We start from the raw sequence: 24,554 nt of genomic DNA, 5'->3' as shown, positions 1-24,554 counted from the left end.
ACATCTCTTCTCCGATTGTGGTCTTCATGGCAAACATTACTTTTCCTGCTTTGATTCTCCATTTGCTCAAGGCGCCGTTGGAATCATCCTCTGGCGACGTAGTTTCGCACCCGCCAACGATCTCCCAAAGATCCTGTCCTTGTAAATAGGACATCATGCATGTTGCCCACGTGTTGTAGTTGTTGTTGTTGAGTTTCTTAATTCCTCCAATGATTTGGAAATCACCCATCGTGTTGGCCATACCTCAGTAATACCAAACAAGTTCTTTTGACACAAGACTTGCAGAGTCACAGACTTCTCACGACACAAAAAGAAACACACTCACCACTAATCTAAATCGTTTCTGATGTGGAAGATCAGACAGAGCTGCAACCACAGAGCATACTAAGGATTCCAAGAGATCAGATAACCTACACTAACCTCGCTCTGATACCAAATGTTGAACACAATTCACTGTGGGAAACATTCACACTCTTAAAGAAAATACAAGACACTCTGTAGAATACTTTTCTTTTTATTGTATTTGGATTTCTTGGATGAATAACCTAGGTAGGGTGGAGGGGTATTTATACTAAGCCTAAACAATCTATGGGTGGAGGGGTATTTATACTAAGCCTAAACAATCTATATTTAACCGATCTAAAATCTAGACCTAATTGAATCTAGACCTAACAAATCTAATCTTTCTCCTAAAATATCTACGTCTCTTTCTCCTAAAATCTCTACTAAAATAAATATACTGGGCTCGTACAAGAATTGGGCTTGACTCTATTGTGCTAGTGATGATATTTCAAAATCATTGCCACTGTCCTCACCCCCTGCAGCGACTTCATTCGTGCCCTCTCCATGCCTGGTAGCTGGTTCCACTGCGCCTTCCATGAGCAGAAAACAACTGGCCCCCCTGTCTTTGTTAGTCCATATCCGTGAGTAACATCGAACCCCAACGATTCAGTGTGGAACACAACTGTTGCAGGCACTGGTGCTCCAGCAGTGAGAATCTTGACAGGCCAATCAAGAGGTCGGTTGCTTGGAGAGTTGGCTAGCATGTTCAACACCACTGGAGCTCCACATAAGTGCGTCACGCGATGGCGGCGAATTAGGGAATAAATCAATGCGGCATCGAATTTTCTAATGCATATATTTGTGCCACCGACGGCGGCCATTCCCCAAGTAAAACTCCATCCATTGCAGTGAAACATGGGCAATGTCCATAAATAAACCGATTGCTTTGGAACTCCCCATTCCAGAAGCATATCCAGAGTTACTATAAAACTTCCTCTGTGACAGTGAACCACTCCCTTCGGCGAGGAAGTGGTTCCAGAGGTCTAATTAAGAATGATTGGATCTCATTCACTCGCCGGCCAAATCCACTGGAACTCTGAATCCCCTTTCTGAATCATTCCCTCATACGAATCCACAAAATCTCCTTCAATCAAAACAAAGGACGATGATTCCTCTGCTGCAGCGTCGTCGGTAATGAGCACGAGCATTGGACGGTTTGTCTCCGGCGAGAACAAGGCCAAGGCATCTTGGATTAAGGCATAATATGCCTGATCGACAAATATGAGTTTTGATTCGCTATGGCAGAGCAGGACGAAGATGGTTCGTGCTGAAATATCATCACTAGCCCAATAGAGTCAAGCCCAATAATTGTACTAGCCCAATAGAGTCAAGCCCAATATATTTATTTTAGTAGAGATTTTAGGAGAAAGAGATCTATATATTTTAGGAGAAAGATTCAGATTTGTTAGGTCTAGATTAAAATTGGTAAGTCTAGATTTAGATTGGTTAAATATAGATTGTTTAGGCTCAGTATAAATACCCCTCCACCCTACCTAGGTTATTCATCTAAGAAATCCAAAAACAATAAAAAGCAGTAGTATTCTACAGAGTGTCTTGTATTCTCTTCTCAATTGGTGTTAATAAAGAGTGCGAGTGTTTCCCACAGTGAGTTGTGTTCAACATTTGGTATCAGAGCGAGGTGAGTGTAGGTTATCTGATCTCTTGGAATTCTCAGTATGCTCTGTGGTTGCAGCTCTGTCTGATCTTCCACATCAGAAACGATTTCTTGAGATTAGTGGTGAGTGAGTTTCTTCTGTGTCGTGAGAAGTCTGTGACTCTGCAAGTCTTGTGTCAAAAGAACTTGTTTGGTATTACTGAGGTATGGCCAACACGATGGGTGATTTCCAAATCATTGGAGGAATTAAGAAACTCAACAACAACAACTACAACACGTGGGCAACATGCATGATGTCCTATTTACAAGGACAGGATCTTTGGGAGATCGTTGGCGGGTGCGAAACTACGTCGCCAGAGGATGATTCCAACGGCGCCTTGAGCAAATGGAGAATCAAAGCAGGAAAAGTAATGTTTGCCATGAAGACCACAATCGGAGAAGAGATGTTAGAACATATTTGGGATGACAAGACACCGAAAGAAGCATGGGACACGTTCTTGATGTTGTTCTCAAAGAAGAACGATACGAGGCTACAACTTCTGGAGAATGAGTTGTTGTCAATTACACAACGTGACATGACGATTGCTTAGTACTTCCACAAGGTTAAATCGATCTGTCGGGAGATTACTGAACTAGACTCAAAGTCCCTCATTGTAGAATCTCGAATGAAGAGGATTATAATCCACGGATTGCGATTGAAATATCGAAGCTTCATTATTGCTATACAAGGATGGCCCACTCAACCAACACTTGTAGAGTTCAAAAATTTGTTAGCCAGCCAAGAAGCCATGGCTAAACAAATGGGAGGCTTCACATTGAAGGGTGAAGAAGAAGCACTCTACATGAGTGAAAGTCGGAGCAATAATAGACCGTCTACCAAACTTGGATACAATGGTGACAAAAGAAGAAGCCACCAAGGGATTGCACAACCTGAGAGAGCTCAGAAGAACAACAACAAGAGCTTCCAAAGAACGAGATTTGGTGGTACTTGCTATAACTGCGGGAAAAAGGGCCACATGTCTGGAGATTGTTGGTCCAGGAAAAAGTCTATTGAAAGCAATGTGACAATATCCAAAAAGAAGATAGAAGATGAATGGGATGCAGAGGTACTATATCCCATAGTAGAAGACGAGCTAGCACTCATGGCAATGATGGAAGAGCATATCGATGAGGATGACTGGATCATTGATTCACGATGCTTAAACCACATGATTGACGATCAAAGCGGTGCAATAGAAGAGGGGTGGCCCTCAGAGAAGGAAGTATTACCATGCCTTGAGCAAATTGAAGAAATTCTTCTACAGAACACGGGGGAGCAAACTGAAGAAATTCTTCTCCAGGACATGGGGGAGCAAATTGAAGAAATTCTTCTCCAGAACATAGGGGAGCAAACTGAAGAGATTCTTCCACAAAAGACGGGGGAGAAAATTGTACACATTTGCTTAAGTGCTGATATGCCTGAAGATTCAAGTGACACTAGTGTTGGTGAGCAAGAAGTGACTCAACCAAGCGAGCCTAGTGAAAATGAAATGACACCTCAACAACTCAGACCTTCAGAAATAATCCTAAAGGCAAATCCAGAGTGTGCCAACACAGTAGAAGACGAAGTTAATGAGCCGGAGACAGATGAAGAAGCATCACAAAACTCAGCTTGGCAGAAAGCAATGGAGGAAGAAACTATAGCACTGGAACAAAATCAGACTTGGGAGTTAGTGCCAAGACCAAGAGATACCAAACTCATCTCTTGCAAGTGGGCTTACAAAATAATGTGTACCCCGGATGGATCAATCGTGAGATACAAAGCTCAGACTATAGATTCAGGGTTCTCTAAAGAATATGGACTAGACTATGATGAAACGTTTAGTCCAGTGGCAAAGATCATTATCGTACAAGTTCCTCTACTTACGGTAAATAAAGATTGGAAATTATGGCAGATGGATATGAATAATGCTTTCTTGCATGGAGAGTTAAACAGAGAGTTCTACATGAACCAACCGAAGAAATTCGAAAATGAAGTTGGAGTCATTGATCAATATATGCAAAATCCGAAGAAGGCTCATTTGAATGCGTCTCGACGAACCTTGAGATATGTCAAAGGTACAATCAATTACGATCGTTTATACAAAAGAAGCGAAGACTGGAAGCTAGCTGGATATAGTGATGCTGACTATGCACGAGACCATGATACTTGGAGGCCAACCACTGGGTATGTGTTCAAGTTTGGTTCAGGAACAATTTCTTGGTGTAGCAAGAGACAACCAACAGTATCATTATCAACTACAGAAGCAGAGTATAGAGCAGCTCAGGAAAATACATGGTTAAAACTTTTGATGAAAGATTGGCACCAGAAAATTGAGTATCCAATACCACTTCATTGCGACAACCAATCTGCGATTCGCCTAGCAGAAAATTCGGTGTTTCGTGCTAGAACAAAGCATGTGGAGGTGCACTACCATTTCATTAGAGAGAAGGTCCTAAAGGAGGAAATCGAGATGCAGCAGATCAAGACAGATGACCAAGTGGCAGACTTGTTTACAAAAGGGCTGAATACTGACAAACATGAGAGTTTTCGCTGTCAGCTCAACATGGTGCAGTGAATGAGGACTAGTGCTGAGGGGGAGTGTTGAAATATCATCACTAGCCCAATAGAGTTAAGCCCAATAATTGTACTTAATAATTGTACTAGCCCAATAGAGTCAAGCCCAATTATTGTACGAGCCCAATATATTTATTTTAGTAGAGATTTTAGGAAAAAGAGATCTAGATATTTTAGGAGAAAGATTCAGATCTGTTAGGTCTAGATTCAAATCTGTTAGGTCTAGATTTAGATTGGTTAAATATAGATTGTTTAGGCTCAGTATAAATACCCCTCCACCCTACCTAGGTTATTCATCTAATAAATCCAAAAAGCAGTAGTATTCTACAGAGTGTCTTGTATTCTCTTCTCGATTGGTCTTAATAAAGAGTGCGAGTGTTTCCCACAGTGAGTTGTGTTCAACAGTTCGAGCGTCGAGACGGGTATTGATAGTGTTGAGAATGGCGCCGGCCATGGGAACAGCAAAGTGGAGTTCGTACATGGGGGGAGTGTTGGGAGAGATGACGGAGACGACGTGGCCTCTCTGGATGCCGGAGGAGGAAAGGGAAGAGGCGAGTTGAAGGCATCGATGGTGGGTCTCCGACCAGGTGTAGGTGGTGTCGCCGTAAATGATTGACGGAGAGTCACCGTAGATGGTGGCGGCTCTTTCCAGGAAGCCGAGGGGAGTGAGGGGAGGGGAATTTGCAGATCTTGGCTTCAAATCATCATTGTAAATAGATTTGGAGGATATAGTGAGCTGTTTGCAATGGTTGCTCTGTTTCTGCCTCTTCTAAGTACAAGAACAACCAAGTTTAACCTGAATAACCTAGATATGTAAAAACCATGGCTTTTATCTAACCACAGGAGGAAGACAAGGAAGCCTTTTTCATTTCCACCCTAACACCTAGTTGTTTATGTTGATGAAAGTCCCACGTCCCCTAATTTATGAAATATTCATGAGTTTATAATCACATAATACTCTCTTTATTGATGGGAGGCCTTTTGGAGAAGCTCAAACCAAAGTCGGCAAAGTTTAGACTCAAAGTGGACGATATTATATCATTGTCTGAGAGTCGTGTTTGTCTAACTCTTTATATTTTCAATAATACTCTTAATATAAAATTAAATTTCCAACAATACCGTATAAAAAATAATCCCTTAATATAAAGAACTCAATTTATTTAAAGTAAATAATAAAAATTAAATTTTCAGTATACCATTAATATTTTGTATAAAAAAATATTCACTTAATATAAAGAACCATAATAATTTAATCTTTTTTAAACCTATATTTTTATTTATCTTTATTTACCTAAATAGGTAAATAGGAGATATACTTACCTTCTTTGTAAATATTGGAGATGTAGATATTACCGAAGGTTTGGCTTCTTGAGTTGGCACTGATTTTGATTGTCTAAATTTGGAATTGTGGGCTTCTTGAGTTGGCACTGATTTTGATTGTCGAAATTTGGAATTGTGGTCGTTACATGAGCCCTATAAGAGTTTTTATTGTTTCATGTTAGATAGAGAGAAAGAAGATGACTTATAAGTCGGTAGCTTTATGTTCGAAATCGAACCAAAATTCCTTATCGCTCAGTCTTTGAAGGTTAACTTTACTGGACGCCATGAAAACCAAGTGTTGTACATTCTTACTATATCCTCTTTGTTGATATCAATGGTCGAACAAGTTAGGTTGAAGAGTAACAACCGAACTCTCTCTATGATTATTCTACCAGATATGCAACAAATGTTTGAATTTATACACCGTCAATCGATCACTCAATTCTCCACCTTCTTAACCAAACTGATGTGAGATAATTTTTTTTTTTCTAATTTTGGGTTATTACATCTTTTTTCTTTTATTTTCCTTCTTTTTTTTACTAATTTTTTTTATGAAGATGTAAGTTAAATGTAGACCTAACTAATAAATTAGTTTTAATAATATTATTTAACCAATTCCATTAGTGATATGATCTAACTTCTTGATTAATTGCAATTCGATAGAAATTAAATAATATTTATACCATAATTAATTAATTAATTTATAGTAATCATATCAAACATAATTAATAGAAAAACTAAATGCATTTAATATGGTTGAATTAAACAAAGTTATTTGAATTAGTGTAATCACTCATAGTTATAAATTAAATAATTGAGGGCCAAGTATACTTTTTATTCTTACCCTCAATCGTTAAAAATGGTCATACTAACCTTTTCTCTAGAGTTGATGTCCAAGTCATACTACTTTTCTCTTAGGGTTGATGTCCACTTCTACATGAATCTATAACCACTCAATTAATTAGTGGGTTGTTTTTTCTATTTTTAGAATTGGCTAATTTGATGCTTTCTAAATTTGTTAGTGTGTAAGGATATAAAAGGCAACCAAGTTAGTCTGTCTGTGAATGCAATTGATTTCAAAGATTTAGTCGGTGTGTTTATAATATTTGGTACCAGAGCCACGTCGCAAGGCCCGATTGTGAGGAGAAGAAATTGCAGTTTTTTTCTCAAGAGTGAGTTGAGAGAGATTCCTAAGTTTGAGGGCCATTATAATCATTGGTCTATGCTTATGGAAAATTTTCTTGGTTCAAAGGAATATTGGTCTTTGGTGGAGAACAGAATCCCTGCCGCAGCAGAAGGAGTAGAGATTAACGAAGTACAACAAAAAACAATTGCAGACCAGAAGCTAAAAGACTTAAAGGTCAAGAATTATTTGTTCCAGGCCATTGAGTAGAGATTACCGAAGCACAACAAAAAACAATTGTAGACCAGAAGCTGAAAGACTTGAAGGTCAAGAATTATTTGTTCCAGGCCATTGATCGAACTATTATGGAAACAATCCTTAATAGAGATATTGCAAAATAAATTTGGGACTCTATGAAGCAGAAGTAGCAGGTTTCACAAGAGTCAAAAGAGCTCAACTTCAATCTCTTGCAGAAGTACCAAGTTTCACAAGAATCAAAAGAGCTCAACTCCAAGCTCTTAGGAAAGAGATTGAAGTCTTAAGATGAAAGAAGGTGAGAGTGTTGATGCATATTTTGTTCGAACTTTCACCATTGCAAACAAGATGAAAATTCATGGTGAACACATGAAACAAGTGGTGATTATTGAAAAAATCTTGAGATCAATGACCTCAAGATTTGACTATATTATATGTTCGATTGAAAAGTCTAATAACTTAGACACTTTAACAATCGATGAGTTGCAAAGTAGCTTACTAGTACATGAGCAAAGACTGAATGGACGTGTAAGTGATGAACAAACACTAAAGGTGACATATGATACCAGATTCTGTGGAAGAGGAGTTGATCGAGCTCGTGAAGTTTTTCGAGGAAGAGGAAGAGGTAGACATCTATTCAACAAAACTACCGTTGAATGTTATAAGTGTTAGGACATTTTAGATATGAGTGTTGGGAAAAGATAACATTAGATTGCAAGTTGTTGGACTCACTCAAGTAATCACTAATGTTTTCAATATACCTGAGTTGAAAAACGGACCTATTTTGATACAACATGGAGAATGCAAAATCTATCATCCCAAGGGACTTATTATGCAAACAATAATGTCTGCAAATAGGATGTTCATATTACTTGCAAGAATCATGCCACATAACACTGCTTGCTTCTAAACAATTATAGAAAACAACACTCATCTTTGGCACCGCAGATATGGGCACCTAGATTTCAAAGGTTTGAGAACATTGCAACATAAACAAATGGTGAGAGGGTTACCCCAATTGAAAGCATTGTCTAAAATATGCATTGATTGCAGGGTGGGAAAGCAACAAAGGGATACATTTCCAAAGAGAAGTTTATGGAGAGCAACACAAGGACTGCAACTGGTAAATGCAGACATTTGTGGACCCATCAAACCTCTTTCCAACAGTAAGAAGAGACCCATCAAACCTCTTTCCAACAGTAAGAAGAGGTATTTTATAAGTTGATGATTACAACCGCAAGGTGTGGATATATTTTTTTTTTTGATGAAAAGTCTGAAGCCTTACCATCTTCAAGAATTTCAAAAATCTTGTTGAGAAAGAGAGGGAGATTTTATTCCTGGTCTACACACAGACAAGGGTGGAGAGTTCACCTCTCATGAGTTCAACAATTTTTGTAAAATTAATGGTGTAACGACCCGACTTATCATATAAGTAGCGGTCAGGGCCATTACGAAAAATAATGTAATTTATTTGGAAAATAATGAAAACCATGCAAAACAATCATTTATTAGAAATCAAGTGTAGGGTACCTTTAAAAATTTAAAAAACAATGCCGCCTAAAAATATTCAAAACAAAGTAGGAAATTTAAAAGTGTGACCACCTAGTTTCCACAAAGTAGGTGTCTACAACATAGTTTAAATTAATAACAAAAGTGCGAAAACATCTCTCCCATAAAATGAGACTACAAAAACTGACTGACTTTGGCATCCTACTCTTCACCTATGTGCCCTTCACCTATGTGCCACAGCTTCGCCTGAAAAATCATTTTAAAAACAGGATGAGTATAAAAATACTCAGTAAGGAACTCCCCTATTGGGGTCAACATATGAATTGTCATAAGGCGATCAACCAAAACACGCAACAGGTGATTATTACCACCACAACATTAATGTCACCTTTACTCCTTAAAGTGGTTGTTCCTAGTTGGTTACCCGAAACACACAGCGTGTAACCATTACCACAAGGACCTCACCTCCTTATTTCCTCCAATTGACTATCAACGACTGGTTATCTGAAAACACACAGCGTGTAACCCTTACCTGGATAGTCGTTTTCTAGAATCACCCAAAGGTGACTATTGGTGGCTAGTTACCCGAAACACACAGTGTGTAACTATTACCACAAAACCCTTAACCATGGCTACCTACAAGCACAATATGCCAGCAATAGACACCTATCCAGACAATACAACTTAACCATATTACACCACAATCAGATTACACAGATTACACAGATTACACACAGCAATCAGATTACACCCACGGCGATCAGATTACACAGCATCTAGCCATAGGACAATTCTGTTCGACCCATTTTTCAAAAAAACAAAACATTTATTTTCAACAGGCGTGTCCCTTACTTAAGGAGCTGCTTTCTTGGCCTTTCCTAATCAACGACGGTCCGACTCCCCTCGAACCGAGCCTTCTTCCTACGTAGGCCTTGAACATTTGCTACGTTTAATTCTCTTGAGGTCGGTTCTGTCAACGACGATGGCGTTCCCTCGCAGCGGCGATGTGGGTGTTGGGCGGGGGCTTTCTGATGTGGGTAGGGGAGCAGAGTGGTGTGGGAAACAATCGGCTGCGGGACCGTGAGCGTTGGGTGGCAGCGGCTTAAGAAAGAAAAGTGAAAAAGAGAAGGAAGGGCGGCGGCAGAAAGAAGGAAGAGCTGCGAGCGACAGCAGAAAGAAGGAAGAGAGGCGAGTAGCGGCTGACTAAAGGGTTTGGCTCCCATGCTGAACCCTAGGGCTTATTTTTTATAACTCTTATTTTGTTATTGGGTCATGGGTCCAAAACGTGGGCCTTACAAATGGGATCAATAGACAACTTACTGTAGCCTACATTCCCCAACAAAATGGTGTAGCTGAACGCAAGAACAGAACCATTATGAACATGGTTAGAAGTATATTATCAAAGAAGCAAGTTCCAAAGAATTTCTGGCTAGAAGCAGTAAACTAAACAATGCACATGCTCAATAGAAGTCCTACAGTGGTAGTGAAAGATATTGACTCCTGAGGAGGCTTGGAGTGGCGTAAAACCTAATGTTGATTATTTACAAGTTTTTGGATGCATTGGGCATGTTCATGTATCAGACGGTAGGAGAAAGAAGTTAGATGATAAAAGTTTTCAATGTGTGCTTCTAGGGATGAGTGAAGAATCTAAAGCATATAAACTCTATGATCCAATGTCCAAGAAGACAGTTGTAAGCAGAGATGTGATTTTTGAAGAAAACAAATGCTGGAATTGGGAGAAAACTAATGAAGAAGCTAGACTTGATACCCTCGAATGGGAAGATAGTAATATAGAAGGAAGCGGACATGACCAAAGTGAAGAAGAATCTGAAGAGGAGACGATAAAAGAAGAAGGGAAAGTTAGTATATCTTCGAGTGAGTCATCTGAATCAAATTCCTCAACATCTGAAGAAAGCACTCCCGAAGTGAGGAACAGAAGAGCACCATTATGGATGGAAGATTATGTGAGCCGGAGAGAATTTTCTAAAGAAGTTGAGCACAGCAATTTAGTTCTATTAACCTCAACTATAGATCCGACTACCTTTGAAGAAGCTGTTCAAAGTTTAAAATGGAGAGCTGCAATGGACTTGGAGATAGAAGCTATTGAACGAAATGAGACTTGGGAGTTGACAGATTTGCCTAAAGGAATGAAAAAGATTGGAGTAAAGTGGGTTTTCAAAACCAAACTCAACGAAAATGGCGAAGTTGACAAGTATAAGGCTAGGTTGGTAGCAAAAGGTTATGCACAACAACATGGTATAAACTATACCGAGGTGTTTGCACTTGTGGCTAGGTGGATACTATTCGAATGATAATTGCTTTAGCAACTCAGAACAGTTGGAAGGTGTATCAACTTGACGTGAAAAGTGCTTTCTTATATGGAGAATTAAAAGAAGCCGTCTTTGTTGATCAACCACAAGTTTATGAGAAAAAAGGTCAAGAATACAAGGTATACAAATTGAAGAAGGCACTATAGGGTCTTAAAAAGCCCCACGTGCATGGTACAGTCGAATTGAAGCACATTTTGTCAAAGAAAGATTTGAGAGGTCCAACTGTGACCATACTTTATTCATACAAACAAGAGATGGTGGTAAAATTTTGATTGTTAGTCTATATGTTGACGATCTAATTTTTATTGGTAATGATGAGAGCATGTTTGTTAAGTTCAAGAATTCTATGAAACTTGAATTTGAAATGATTGATTTGGGAAAAATGAAATATTTTCTCGGTGTAGAGATTTTACAAAATCCTGAAGGCATTTATATTAGTCAGAGAAAGTATGCAAAAGAAGTTTTGGAGAAGTTTAGGATGGAAAAAAGTAATAGCGTGAAAAACCCTATTGTTCCTGGGGTTAGACTAACAAAGGATGAAGAAGGAGCCAAGATCAATGCTATCGTGTATAAACAATTGATTGGAAGCCTTATGTATCTAACTGCAACAAGGCCGGATTTAATGTATGTAGTGTCTCTAATGAGCAGATTTATGGCAAGTCTAACAGAGTTGCATTTGCAAGCCGTAAAAAGAGTGTTGAGATACTTAAAAGGTACTATAGATTTGGGAATTCTTTATCAGAAAAGGGGTAATGGAGAGTTGATAGCATATACTGACACTGATTATGCAAGAGATATAGATGACAGGAGAAGCACTTCTGGCCATGTGATAACAGTTCCACTATTAAGTTATCCAAGAATCCAATCATGCATGGACGTAGCAAACACATTGATCTGAGGTTTCATTTCTTGCGTGATTTGACCAGAAATTGAGTTATTGAGCTGAAGCATTGTGTCAAACAAGAACAAGTTGCAGATATTATGACAAAAACTGAAGCTGGATGTATTCATAAAACTACGTGAGTCAATGGGTATGTGTGTAGTACCACGAGTAAACTGAAAGCATCCCTGCCATCAGGGGAGAAATTGTTAAAGATGGTCATACTAACCTTTTCTCCAAGGTTGATGTCCTCGGTCATACTAGACCTTTACTTTGGGGTTGATGTCCTATTCTCTATGAATGGTAGAACCACTCAATTCTATTTTTAGAGTTGGTTGCTATAAAAGCCAACCAAGTTGATATTTGTCAATGCAATTGATTTTGAAGCTTTGGTTTTGGGTGTTTACCCCATCAATTTCAATTTGAATTTAGGGTGGTACCAAACTTTTTCTTTAATTTCAAAATTGTAGAAAGGAAGATTGAACGCCTCCCATATAGGCATCTAGAGTCCCTAAACGCCTCCCATAAATAGAGGCTCGACTCTTTCTTTAGATTTATCGAACAGAATACACCTTAAACTCTCGTAATTTTATTTTTTATTTTTTTTTTCAAAAGATCTTATACCAATAAAGATTGTATTCCTCGCTCATAAATCCATAATTTCTCACTTAATTAGCTATTGTCGCAAGTTGATTACCTACGCAATGATTAGTTTGTCCCTATTGAATACTTCAAAGGTCGTGAATATGCAATTGCATCAATTCATGTAGCTACTAATGACCAAAGTGTGTGAGTACCCGCGATCAACAAGTAATCATATGAAAAGTTTTCAAGTATCGTATTCCAAATGTAACAACTCGAAATTCAAAATGTATTAATCAAAGAAAATAGTAGAACAAATTTATTTCCAGAAGATTTACGTGATAACATTTATTACTAACTTAGTAAGGATAGTTCTATAAAAGGTCTCTATGGAGGGCCCATTGACATGGCCATTTCCTTAAGCAAATACTTTTGGATTTTTCCGGTCGACGTTTTCGGCAGCTCTGTCATGAACACCACCGTCTTTGGCGCCATAAATCGCGGCAGCTTCCCTTTGCAATACTCAATAATCTCCTCCTCTGTCGGCTGCTCAGTCAATCCCTCCCTCAAGCTCACAAACGCACACGGCGTCTCCCCCCAGAACTCGTGTGGTCGTGCGACCACCGCCGCCTCATTCACGGTTGGATTCGTATACAAAATCGATTCCACTTCAACGCTGCTCAAATTCTCTCCGCCGCTTATAATCACATCCTTCGACCGGTCCTTTATCTCCAAATACCCATCAGGATGCATCACTCCAACATCTCCGGTAAAGAACCACCCCTCTTCGGTCATCGACTTCGCCGTCGCTTCTAAATCTTTAAAATACCCAAGCATCAGCGACCCAACTTTCAAAACAACCTCTCCCATCGATAATCCATCTCTTGCCACACTCTCCCCAGTCTCTAAATCCACCACATCCACTGCCGGAGTCGCCACCGTCCTCACCCCCTGCCGCGACTTAAGCCGCGCCCTCTCCACCGCCGGTAGTTGGTCCCACTCTGCCTTCCACGAGCAACAAACAACAGTCCCCCCTGTTTCTGTCAAGCCATATCCATGAGTAACCTCGAACCCCAATGATTCAATACGGAACAGAATTGTCGCAGGCACCGGAGCTCCGGCAGTGAGAATTTTAACTGGCCAATCAAGTGGTCTGATGTCTGGAGAGTTGGTTAACATATTCAACACCACCGGAGCTCCACATAAGTGTGTCACATGATGGCGGCGAATCAGGGAATAAACCAATGTCGCATCGAATTTTCTAATGCATATATTTGTGCCGCCGACGGCGGCCATTCCCCAACTGAAACTCCACCCATTAGCATGAAACATCGGTAATGTCCATAAATAAACCGATTGCTTTGGAACTCCCCATTCCAGAAGCATATCCATTGTTATTATAAAACTTCCTCTGTGACAGTGAACCACTCCCTTCGGCGAGGAAGTGGTTCCAGAGGTGTAATTAAGACTGATTGGATCCCATTCACTTGCCGGCCGAATCCACCGGAAATCTGAATCCCCTTTCCGAATCATTTCCTCATACGAACCCACAAAATTTCCTTCAATCAAAACAGAGGACGATGATTCCTCTGCTACAGCGTCGTCGGCAATGAGCACGAGCATTGGACGGTTTACCTCCGGCGGGAACAAGTCCAAGGCATTATGGATTAGATTACAAAAGGCCTGATCGACAAATATGAGTTTTGATTCGCTATGGCAGAGCAGGATGGAGATGGTTCGAGCATCCAGACGGGTATTGATAGTGTTGAGAATGGCGCCGGTCATCGGAACGGCGAAGTGGAGTTCGTACATGGGGGGAGTGTTGGGAGAGATGACGGAGACGACGTGGCCTCTCTGGATGCCGATGGATGAGAGGGAAGAGGCGAGTTGAAGGCATCGACGGTGGGTGTGGGACCAGGTGTAGGTGGTGTGGGCGTAGATGATGGACGGAGAGTCGCCGTAGATGGTGGCGGCTCTCTCAAGGAAGCCGATGGGAGTGAGGGGGGAGGAATTAGCAGGTCGTGGCTTCAAATCTTCCATGGAAATGGATATGGTTAAATTGCTCTGTTCTTGACTCAAAGAATGCCGTTGTAACTTATAAATTTGAAAGTTACCAATTATAAATCTAGCTATTAAATATAAATATCTCACATATAAAAATAATTATATAATAACAATAATAATATTACTATTATTATTATTATTACCCATAGTAGTAGATTTCTTTTTAACCTTTTACTTTCCTTTTATGGTAAAACAAATCTGTCGTTTTATTTCTTTAAATAACAAATTAATTTTTAATTTTAGTAATTTAATATATGTACTTTAAAATTTGTAATAATTTACTTTCTACCAAAAAAATTATGTCAAAATTAATTTTTATAAACCTATTTGGTTTCTTTTTATTTGTTTTTTTATAATTTACATTAATAAATCCACATTATTTATTTATTTATTTATTGATGTGAAAGTGTGGGCAATTTAGATGATTTAAATAAGTTTGGATTAAATTGCATTATAACTAATTGAAATAGAAAATTAAAATGAAAATAAAAAATTGAAATAAGTAACGAAAAAGAAAAGGGAAAAAAATAAGAGTAATAAAAATAATTTCAATATTATGATCTCACTCCTTCCTATTATTGATTGGTATGGTCTAACTTCTTAGACTAATTAATAAGTTAATTAATATTATACATTATTGAATCAATAATTAAGTAATTTACATTAATCATGTCTAAAATAATCAAAATAAGTGTAATGAGTTCTCGATATAAAATAATTAATTTAAGGTAAAGTAATATTGTTCGTTTTGGCCTATTATGTATCACGTCAGCTTCACGGTTTTCATCTCCAACAAGGGTACAATGTCCTCACTAACATACCACCCAATGTCTAACCCCTTGAGGGCACAACGTTTTCACTCGCCTACCATCTAGTCTCTATCCTCTTGAGACAACCGTTCTCGCTGGCATACCACCTAGTGTTTACCAAGCCACAACGTTCTCGCTGACATACTCACTGGTGTGTCTGATATTGATGAGCATGAGAACTACGATCTTTCATTTGATTACAAAATAAGGAGAATTTCGAAAATTAAATGGTATTTTTAATTTTTTTTTTAATTTAAGAATATTTTTGAAATAAAATATTTGTTCATTCAAAACTATATTTTTAGAATTTTTTAATTTAAAGGTATTTTTTTAGATTTTTTTAAAAAATAAAGGTATTTTTGACCTTTTTTTTAATTCAAAGATATTATTAAAATTTTAATTTTTAGATATACAAAATTTAAGAATATTTTTATTAATTTAAGTTGCATTAGAAATATTTTTATTAATTTAGGTTGGCAATTTTATCTACCTAAATTAATATGTTTAGTTAGACCGGTTCAATCTAAACGGTTTAATTCAACCATCTAGTTCGATCCAATTAGATTGACTCGGTCACTTTTTGAAAGGATTTCAATTATACAAATATTTATTATGAATTTTCGGCTCAATTTTGAATAGGTTTAGCACGAGTGAATATGAAGAGAAATGTTTGCTATAACTTAGATTAGGGATTGGTATCTTTGGCTTAATTTCTTAATAAAGCCTATGCATTATGGTGAATTGGAATGAAACAAATAGAGTTTCGTGTAGACTTTGGATTATGAACGAAATCGGTTAAGTTATAGCATGAGATGTGAATTGTAAAAGTATTTAAGTTTAGTGTATAGGTAATTGAGAGACAAGTCGTGACAATAAGCTATGTTAGATTACAGAACCAGGCTTAAGAGAGAAACACTTTTAGTCTATTTGTTTCGTTAGGTCAGGATATTACGTGTGGGAATTAATATGGTGGTAGGCACGAGGTCTTATTCTACTACGATTGTTCTTTATTGGCATAAGTTTGCATGTGAGTTCACTTTTGCTTGTATATGATATTATTCTACCGTCTTAACGTAATAGCCAAAAAAAACAAATCATAAATAAAGAAATAAAGAAATAAAAATAATTAAAAAAAATAGTTAAAAATAAATAAATAAAAAAAAAAACAACATTTCCCCACTTTACTTCACTCTCTCGTCCCTTCCCACAATTATCTCTTCTCAATCCATTCTTATGTCAGACCGTAACAGTTATGCAAAAAGAAACAAAAAAACAACAATTGTCAAACTTACCAGAGGGAAAAAAATGAGAATGGCCTTTACTGTCAAAGTGGTGGAGATTTAGAAGATAGATCTGATCAATCACGTATATATTAAACTTTCATTTTCTTTTATCCTATTTCTATTTTTAGAAACCAGAGCAGTTAAATCTTCATTAAATTATTACAATCGTTTATGTTTGAGTTAGAAACTAAATGTCAATCATTTATACGAATTCTAGTAAATCACGTCACATTAGTAATATTAGATTAAATTTATATGAGTAGCCAAATTAATAGATTAAAAATAGAATGACCAATAAAATTGGTGAACAAAAAGAAAATAATGATATAAGGAAAGATTTAGAAACAGGGGTCGGCTGCATGGGAAGGAATTAAAAACCATAAACGAAAGAGAGAAAAGTAAAGATAGAGAGCATTAAAATGCAGAATAACTTTCATTGAAATAACTCTATATACTCTATATACTCTTTTTTTATACAATAGTAACTATTGAAAATAAGATTTTTAATAAAAATATAATTATAGATATATAACATTTCAAGACTTTTAATAATAGACTAAGGTAAATTAGATAAATAATTTTATAGAGTTCAAACTTGAAACTGATGTCACGGGCTCACATAGGTTGACTTGGATTTTAAAGGACAGAATCGAACTTTCATTAAGGATATATTTGTGACAACTTAAACTAACCAGGTAAGTGGTCTTACTATCGGCATGGTTATATTTGATGTTGACACGTGCCTGTGGTTTTGCACGTGTCATATATACTGATATGTGTGAATTATCTGTGAATTTGTATGTTTATATTATGTTTATGTTATATTATAATATGTGGATTGTATGATAATAATTATGGTACGATGTGTTCAAGGATATTGGATACGAGAAGGATGCACAAAACGAAATGTAACGATAGGAGTAAGATACGTTCATGAAACGTGAAGGTTAGGTTACATATCGGAGTGCTATGAATAGGGGAGATTGATAAAAGAATATAGTTAGGATATGGGTAGAAAGAGATAGGTTTGTGATAGATTGATAGAACGATAACGTTAGGTTACGTTCCTGTGATGATATGACTAAGGTACGTTCACGTAACAATATGACTGTGATAGGTATAAGAACGTTAAGGCTATGATAAGTTAGGGAACGATATGACCACGAAGTGTTTACGATATGACATGTTTATGATACGATATATTATGATGTGATATGTTATGTTTAGATTGTTTTGTGTGACCATTAAGGTAATTGTTGTATGAATTGCACGTTATGAAAGGACATGTTAAAAGTATGGAGCGTTATGTTATATTTTCTAAATTGTATGTATACAGCATGTTATGAATGACATGATATCATGATAAATAAAATGAAATGTAACCCCATTAGGATTATGTATGATACATAGACTGAAAAATGAGAAATGACATGTTAAGCATGAACGAGGATAGCGGGGATATATTCATTAATGATAAAAGTAGAAATGTTGGGGACCTCATGCATTATGTGTGCACATGCATTTAGGGGGAGACCCCTATTCCATCACGAGGGTATAGACACGTACATCCAATGGCAGGGGTATGTTCGTTATGTTTTGCATAGCGCTGCCGTGACGGTTACTAGTTCTAACGGGGGTCCGGCCTAAGGAGCTCCCAGAGTATGCTCGCCCGGCAAGGAAGTGACCCAGTGGTATGCGAACTGACTCGTGAGCCCATCCTCGCACGTATGGGTTATGTGTAGAGTATATGGTACACGTCCAAATTACTCGTTAGGATAGTACCGTAGGAAAATAGATTGAAAGGATAAGTCTCGTCATTGCATTCGCATGTTCTTGCATTTAACTCCAATGGTGGAGTCATTTACTGAGTATTTCTTTAAATACTCAAGTCATGTGCTACTACATTTTTCAGGCTAAGCAAGACATTCGGCTGACGACGGCATCGCAACTCAAGACCACAACACATGCATAGGATAATGGTATTTATGTTCTTACACTTAGGCTAGAACAAGATGTTTTTAATTTAAATGCTTATTTATTTTATTTAGTCTTTTGTTATGTCGTTTAAAAGATATTTTTGAAACACGTAAGTTCATGGCTGTGTTTTAAAATAAAAAATATGTTTTATGGAATTTAAATGAGGTCTTCTGCATTCAATGTTTAGGATATATAAACAAAAGCGACCTTAAATTAAGTAGAAAATTTCGAGTCGTTACATCTAATAATATGAACTCAGATATGAAATCACTCTAACATGCATATGTTTGATTTTACTATACTTATGCTCGGTTCGTGCTCTACATGAGATGAGAATACATATGAGGTCACTCACTTTATATATAAATTTCTTCAGATGAGAAACGTTTTAAAACTCGCATGCATTTTTTTTATGTTGGCATTATTGAAATGGTTGTGATATTCCACGTATTTTGGTGTCATGTGTTGCATGCTGAGTAATTTTGTTAGTAGCATGATATGATGCTTAACATGATGAATGTTTACTTCTTTGGCGTTACGATGTACTGTATAGTGTGCGTATTGTTATTTATATATATGCATAGTATTAAGGCCTTAGACTTAAGCAACCTTATATTGGTTTATAGAACCATGCCCAGAGGACGAGGAAGAGGAAGACGAGGATGGGGGCGACCCCGTCGTAGAGAAGTAGGACGAGGTGTGGCAGTAGGGGGCCCACCTCAAGAAAGATCAGAGACTGGGCCGGTAACAGTTATGCCGCCCCCAGTCTTACCACCAGTTGAGCTACCTCTTCAAGCAACACTACAAGCTGAGCCTCCACCACCGGTAGAGCCTCCACCACCAGTAGAACCTCCACCCCATCCTACCCTACCACTCCAAGTCGCACCTGAAGCTGCACCCCCAGTGGGGGGAGTAGATGCTAATACTAGGTTAATGTGTGACTCCATCCAAGCCCTAATTCAAACCTTGGTAACCAATCAGCAAGCCAGTCTACAACAGGCCCAGGAACAAGCCCAAGCACAGACCCAGGCACAGGTACAGGCACAGGCACAGGCACAGGCCACTACTCAGGCCAATGCCTCAGTAAACCCTCCACAACCTGTTAGATGTTCAAACTGGATAAGGGATTTCAAGAGATACAACCCTCGACCATTCACGGGTTCCCTAGTAGACCCCATAGAAGCCCAAATGTGGATTGCAGCGGTGGAAACCACCTTTGAGACTATGGAGTGCCCAGAGAACCAAAGGTCGCCTGTACTACCTTCGTCCTACAAAAGAACGCAGAGATATGGTGGAGAGATAACAACACCCTTCTTAACCCAGAAGGGGGACCAATGAACTGGGAACGATTTAAGGAGACCTTCCTTAAAGAATATTATCCTAAGTCAGCGCGGCTTAAAAAGCAGCAAGAGTTCGCCCACTTGGTACAGGGCGGACTCACAATGGAGAAGTACAACCGAGAGTTTAATAGACTCAAGAGATTTGCACTGTCCATGGTGGACACTGAGGAAAAGATGACAGAGAAATTTGTATTGGGTTTGGTACCAAGAATCCACCGCATGTTGGAGGCGTTCAACCCAAAGACCTATGAGGAAGCCTTGAGAACTGCCAAGGCTTTAGAGAAACCAAAGGATGAGAAACGACGTGAAGAGCCAGTTATAATTGGGCAGAAGCGTCCTCATGAATCAGGAGGCTCTAACCGCCCACCACCAGCATGTAGGCACCGTTCCAATAACAGACCCGCTTCTAGATGGGATGAGAGACGCCCTCCCCGACGTACTGATAGGAACCTCAGGAATCAAGATGGGGCCAGAGGGAGAAGAGAGAAAGGGTGCACTATCTGTGGAAGACTACACGGTGGGAGGTGCATGGCTGGCAGCCGAGCGTGTTATAGATGTAGTCAAGAGGGGCATATCGCTTTGAACTGCACGGCCGGAAATGCTGCAGCACAAGCAAACCCGCCCAGAGTAGTAGAGCAAACGGATCAACCAGCACCACCGCGAGCTCAAGCTAAGGCCTACGCGTCAACCAGCAAGAACACTGGGAGGTCCGACGCTGTGGTGACAGGTACACTATCCATTTTAGGTCATTTCTCTTTTACCTTATTTGATTCTGGTTCCACGTATTCCTTTATTTCCATGCCTTTTGTTGTGCAAGCAGGGTTCGAATTAGAACCCTTATTGCATGAAATGTCTGTAAGCACCCCTGCGGGGGTAGACTTAGTATCTAGGGATAGAGTAAAGGATGGTCAAGTAATCATAGGGAACCAAACTTTAAGCGTTGACCTGATGGTGGTAAACATGATACATTTCGACGTCATACTAGGCATGGATTGGTTAGCTGAAAATCAAACTAGTATAGATTGTCGCAAAAAGGAAGTAAAATTTTCACCACCGACAGGACCTACCTTTAAATTTAAAGGCACAAATACCGGGGTTACCCCCAAGGTAGTCTCGATGATGAAAGCAAAGAGGTTAGTCCAACAAGGTGGATGGGCTATATTAGCATGTGTTGTAGACGTAAGAGGAAAGGAAAAGACCCTAGTAAACGTGCCAATAGTAAACAAGTTCCCGGATGTATTTCCGGATGACTTACCTGGAATACCCCCTTCCAGAGCGGTCGACTTCGTCATCGAACTCAAGCCGGGAACTGGGCCTATTTCCAAAGCACCCTATCGCATGGCGCCAGCAGAGTTGAAGGAACTCAAGGAGCAATTGCAAGACTTACTAGATAAATGATTCATTCGACCTAGCGTGTCCCCCTGGGGTGCGCCAATGTTGTTTGTTAAGAAGAAAGATGGATCGATGTGTCTGTGCATCGATTATAGAGAGCTAAACAAGAGAACCATAAAAAACAAATATCCTCTGCCTAGAATAGAAGACTTGTTTGATCAACTCAGAGAGGCAACAGTATTCTCTAAGATAGATCTTCGGTCCGGTTACCACCAAATTAGGATTAATGAGAAAGACGTACCAAAAACAGCGTTTAGGACAAGGTACGGTCACTACGAGTTCGTAGTGATGTCATTTGGCCTCACCAATGCCCCAGCTGTGTTTATGGAGTTAATGAACTGGGTATTCAAAGAATGCCTAGACATGTTCGTGATTGTGTTTATTGACGACATCCTCATATACTCAAGAACCGACCTAGAGCATGAGGAACACCTCCAAAAAGTCCTAACCACCCTAAGAGAGCACAAGTTGTACGCCAAGTTCTCCAAATGCGAATTTTGGTTACGACAAGTCTCTTTCCTAGGACACGTGGTGTCAAAGGACGAATTATCTGTAGACCGCACCAAGGTCGAAGCGATCACAAAGTGGGAACGCCCAACTACGGTAACGGAGGTAAGAAGTTTTCTAGGATTGGCGGGATATTATCGAAGGTTCATGCAGGACTTCGCTAAAATATCCTCGCCTTTAACAAAGTTAACAAAAAAAAAGGGTGCCATTTAGATGGGATGATGCTTGTGAGGCAAGTTTCCAGAACCTGAAAGAGAGATTGGTAACCGCTCTGGTACTCATAGTACCCGAGAGCTCAGAAGGATATGTGATCTATAGTGACGCCTCCATGAAAGGACTGGGATGTGTGTTAATGCAACACGGCAAGGTTGTCGCATACGCATCTCGTCAACTTAAGGAATATGAAAAGAACTACCCTACCCATGACCTAGAGTTGGCCGCTGTAGTGTTCGCGCTGAAAATCTGGCGACATTACCTGTATGGCGAGAAAACCCAAATTTTTACCGACCAAAAAAGTTTGAAATACTTTTTCATCCAGAAGGAGTTAAACATGAGGCAGAGGAGGTGGTTAGAATTGGTGAAGGATTATGACGTAGATATCCAGTACCACCCTGGGAAAGCAAATGTGGTTGCAGATGCCTTGAGTAGGAAGACAGTCCACTCGTCGGCCCTCATTACGAGGGAAGTGAGGGTACAAAGAGAGTTTGAGCGAGCCAACATAGCTGTAGCGACCGAGGGAGTCATAGCACAGCTGGCCCGACTCACGGTACAACCTACGCTTAGGCAGAGAATTATTACCTCCCAACGAGAGGATCCTAACCTACAGAAAGTCCTAGGACAGCTAGACGAAAGTCCAGTAGATGGATTCTCGAAGTCATCAGATGAAGAACTATTGTATCAGGGGCGCTTATGTGTTCCGACAATAGAGAATTTAAGGAAGGAGATACTGATGAAAGCTCACAACTTGCCACTTGCCATGCATCCAGGGGGTACTAAGATGTACCAAGATTTAAAACAACACTTTTGGTGGAAGAGCATGAAGAGAGATGTGGCCGGGTTTGTGAGAAAGTGCTTAGTTTGTCAACAAGTGAAAGCTCCAAGACAAAAGGCGGCGGGGTTGTTGCAGCCCCTAAGCATACCAGAGTGGAAGTGGGAAAACATAGCGATGGACTTCATAGTAGGTTTACCCAAAACGCCCAAAGGCTATATAGTGATCTGGGTAGTTGTCGATAGGTTGACCAAGTCGGCACACTTTCTACCCGGGAAGGTCACATATACAGTTGACAATTGGGCACAACTATATGTGAAGGAAATAGTAAGACTACATGGAGTCCCAGTGTCTATAGTGTCGGATCGGGATCCACGCTTTACGTCAGCGTTTTGGCGCGGACTTCAAAAAGCACTGGGTACCTGCCTCGACTTTAGTACTGCCTTTCACCCCCAAACAGATGGACAAACTGAGCGTTTAAACCAAATTCTTGAGAACATGCTACACGCTTGCGTACTAGATTTTAAGGAAAGTTGGGATTCCAAACTCCACCTGATGGAATTCTCGTATAACAATAGTTTCCAAGCAACTATTGGAATGACACTGTTTGAGGCCCTGTACGGGAAACGGTGTAGGTCCCCACTATGTTGGGACGAGGTAGGAGAGAGAGAATTAGTAGGATCCGAGTTGGTTCGACTCACCAATGAGGCTGTCCAGAAAATTCGAGCGAGGATGCGTACCACTCAAAGTAGACAGAAAAGCTACGCCGATGTAAGGCGTAAAAGCCTGGAGTTTGAGGTGGAGGACCCAGTATTCCTCAAGGTGGCACCTATGAAAGGTGTGTTAAGATTCGGACATAAGGGCAAGTTAAGTCCTAAATTCATTGGACCATTTGAGATCCTAGAGCGAGTTGGTCCGGTAGCGTATAAGTTAGCCTTACCTCCAGCCCTCTCAGGAGTACATGATGTATTTCACGTGTCGATGCTGAGGAAGTACATCACGGATCCTATCCACGTAATAGACTACGAACCACTCCAGCTCAATGAAGATCTGAGCTACGAGGAAAAACCAGTAAGAATCTTAGCTAGAGAAGTAAAAACCTTACGCAACAGGAGCATTGCGTTCGTTAGGGTATTGTGGCGGAATCACCACAGTGAGGAAGCCACGTGGGAGCGTGAGGACGAAATAAGAGAGAAATACCCCGAGTTGGTACAAGAGTTTGAGACTTTCGAGGACGAAAGTTCTTTTTAGGGGTAGATAATGTAACGACCCCGGAAAGAAAGAAAATATATATATATACGTATAATAAAAAGGTAAATAAAAAATAAAAATAAATCAAAAATAAAAAAATAAACAAAAAACTCAGTCGCCGGAAAACCCGCGAGTTTTCCGGCGACCGCCGAGTTTCGCGGAACTCACGCGAAACGACGGCTACAGCACGCCCAGCCCTCAGCCCACGACACCCAGCATCTTCAGAACACCTGCAAAGGGAGAAAAGAGAGAAAATTTTCGAGAGAGAGAGAGAGATTTCGGACAAACGTCGGCGAGTGTCCAGTTTCTTCGACAAGCCCTCAAACCACCCTCAAACCGACACCAAACGACCTGTTACCACCATAAGAAGGATCCCTAACGAAAGCACAAT

General features: G+C 39.5%; 1 protein-coding gene and 1 pseudogene across 1 annotated transcript; both read right to left on the bottom strand.

Moving 5' to 3' along the window:
• Positions 1-776: 776 nt before the first annotated feature.
• On the bottom strand, positions 777-9,390 carry LOC111460457 (annotated as a pseudogene).
• Positions 9,391-12,892: 3,502 nt separating this feature from the next.
• On the bottom strand, positions 12,893-14,614 carry LOC111430201 (probable acyl-activating enzyme 5, peroxisomal). Its single transcript, XM_023066368.1, has one exon. The coding sequence runs from the start codon at positions 14,590-14,592 to the stop codon at positions 12,940-12,942; it is 1,653 nt and encodes a 550-aa protein (XP_022922136.1). The 5' UTR covers positions 14,593-14,614; the 3' UTR covers positions 12,893-12,939.
• Between the last annotated feature and the right edge of the window lie 9,940 nt (positions 14,615-24,554).

Source organism: Cucurbita moschata, unplaced genomic scaffold (assembly GCF_002738365.1).
Source record: "Cucurbita moschata cultivar Rifu unplaced genomic scaffold, Cmos_1.0 Cmo_Scf00002, whole genome shotgun sequence".
NCBI lineage: Eukaryota > Viridiplantae > Streptophyta > Magnoliopsida > Cucurbitales > Cucurbitaceae > Cucurbita > Cucurbita moschata.
Note: the sequence above shows the minus strand (reverse complement) of the source record. Positions and strands in the feature narration are given on the sequence as shown.

Bases quoted from the DNA above. Each gene is read 5' to 3' on its own strand.
- LOC111430201 (XM_023066368.1), bottom strand. From the start codon at position 14,592: ATGGAAGATTTGAAGCCACGACCTGCTAATTCCTCCCCCCTCACTCCC.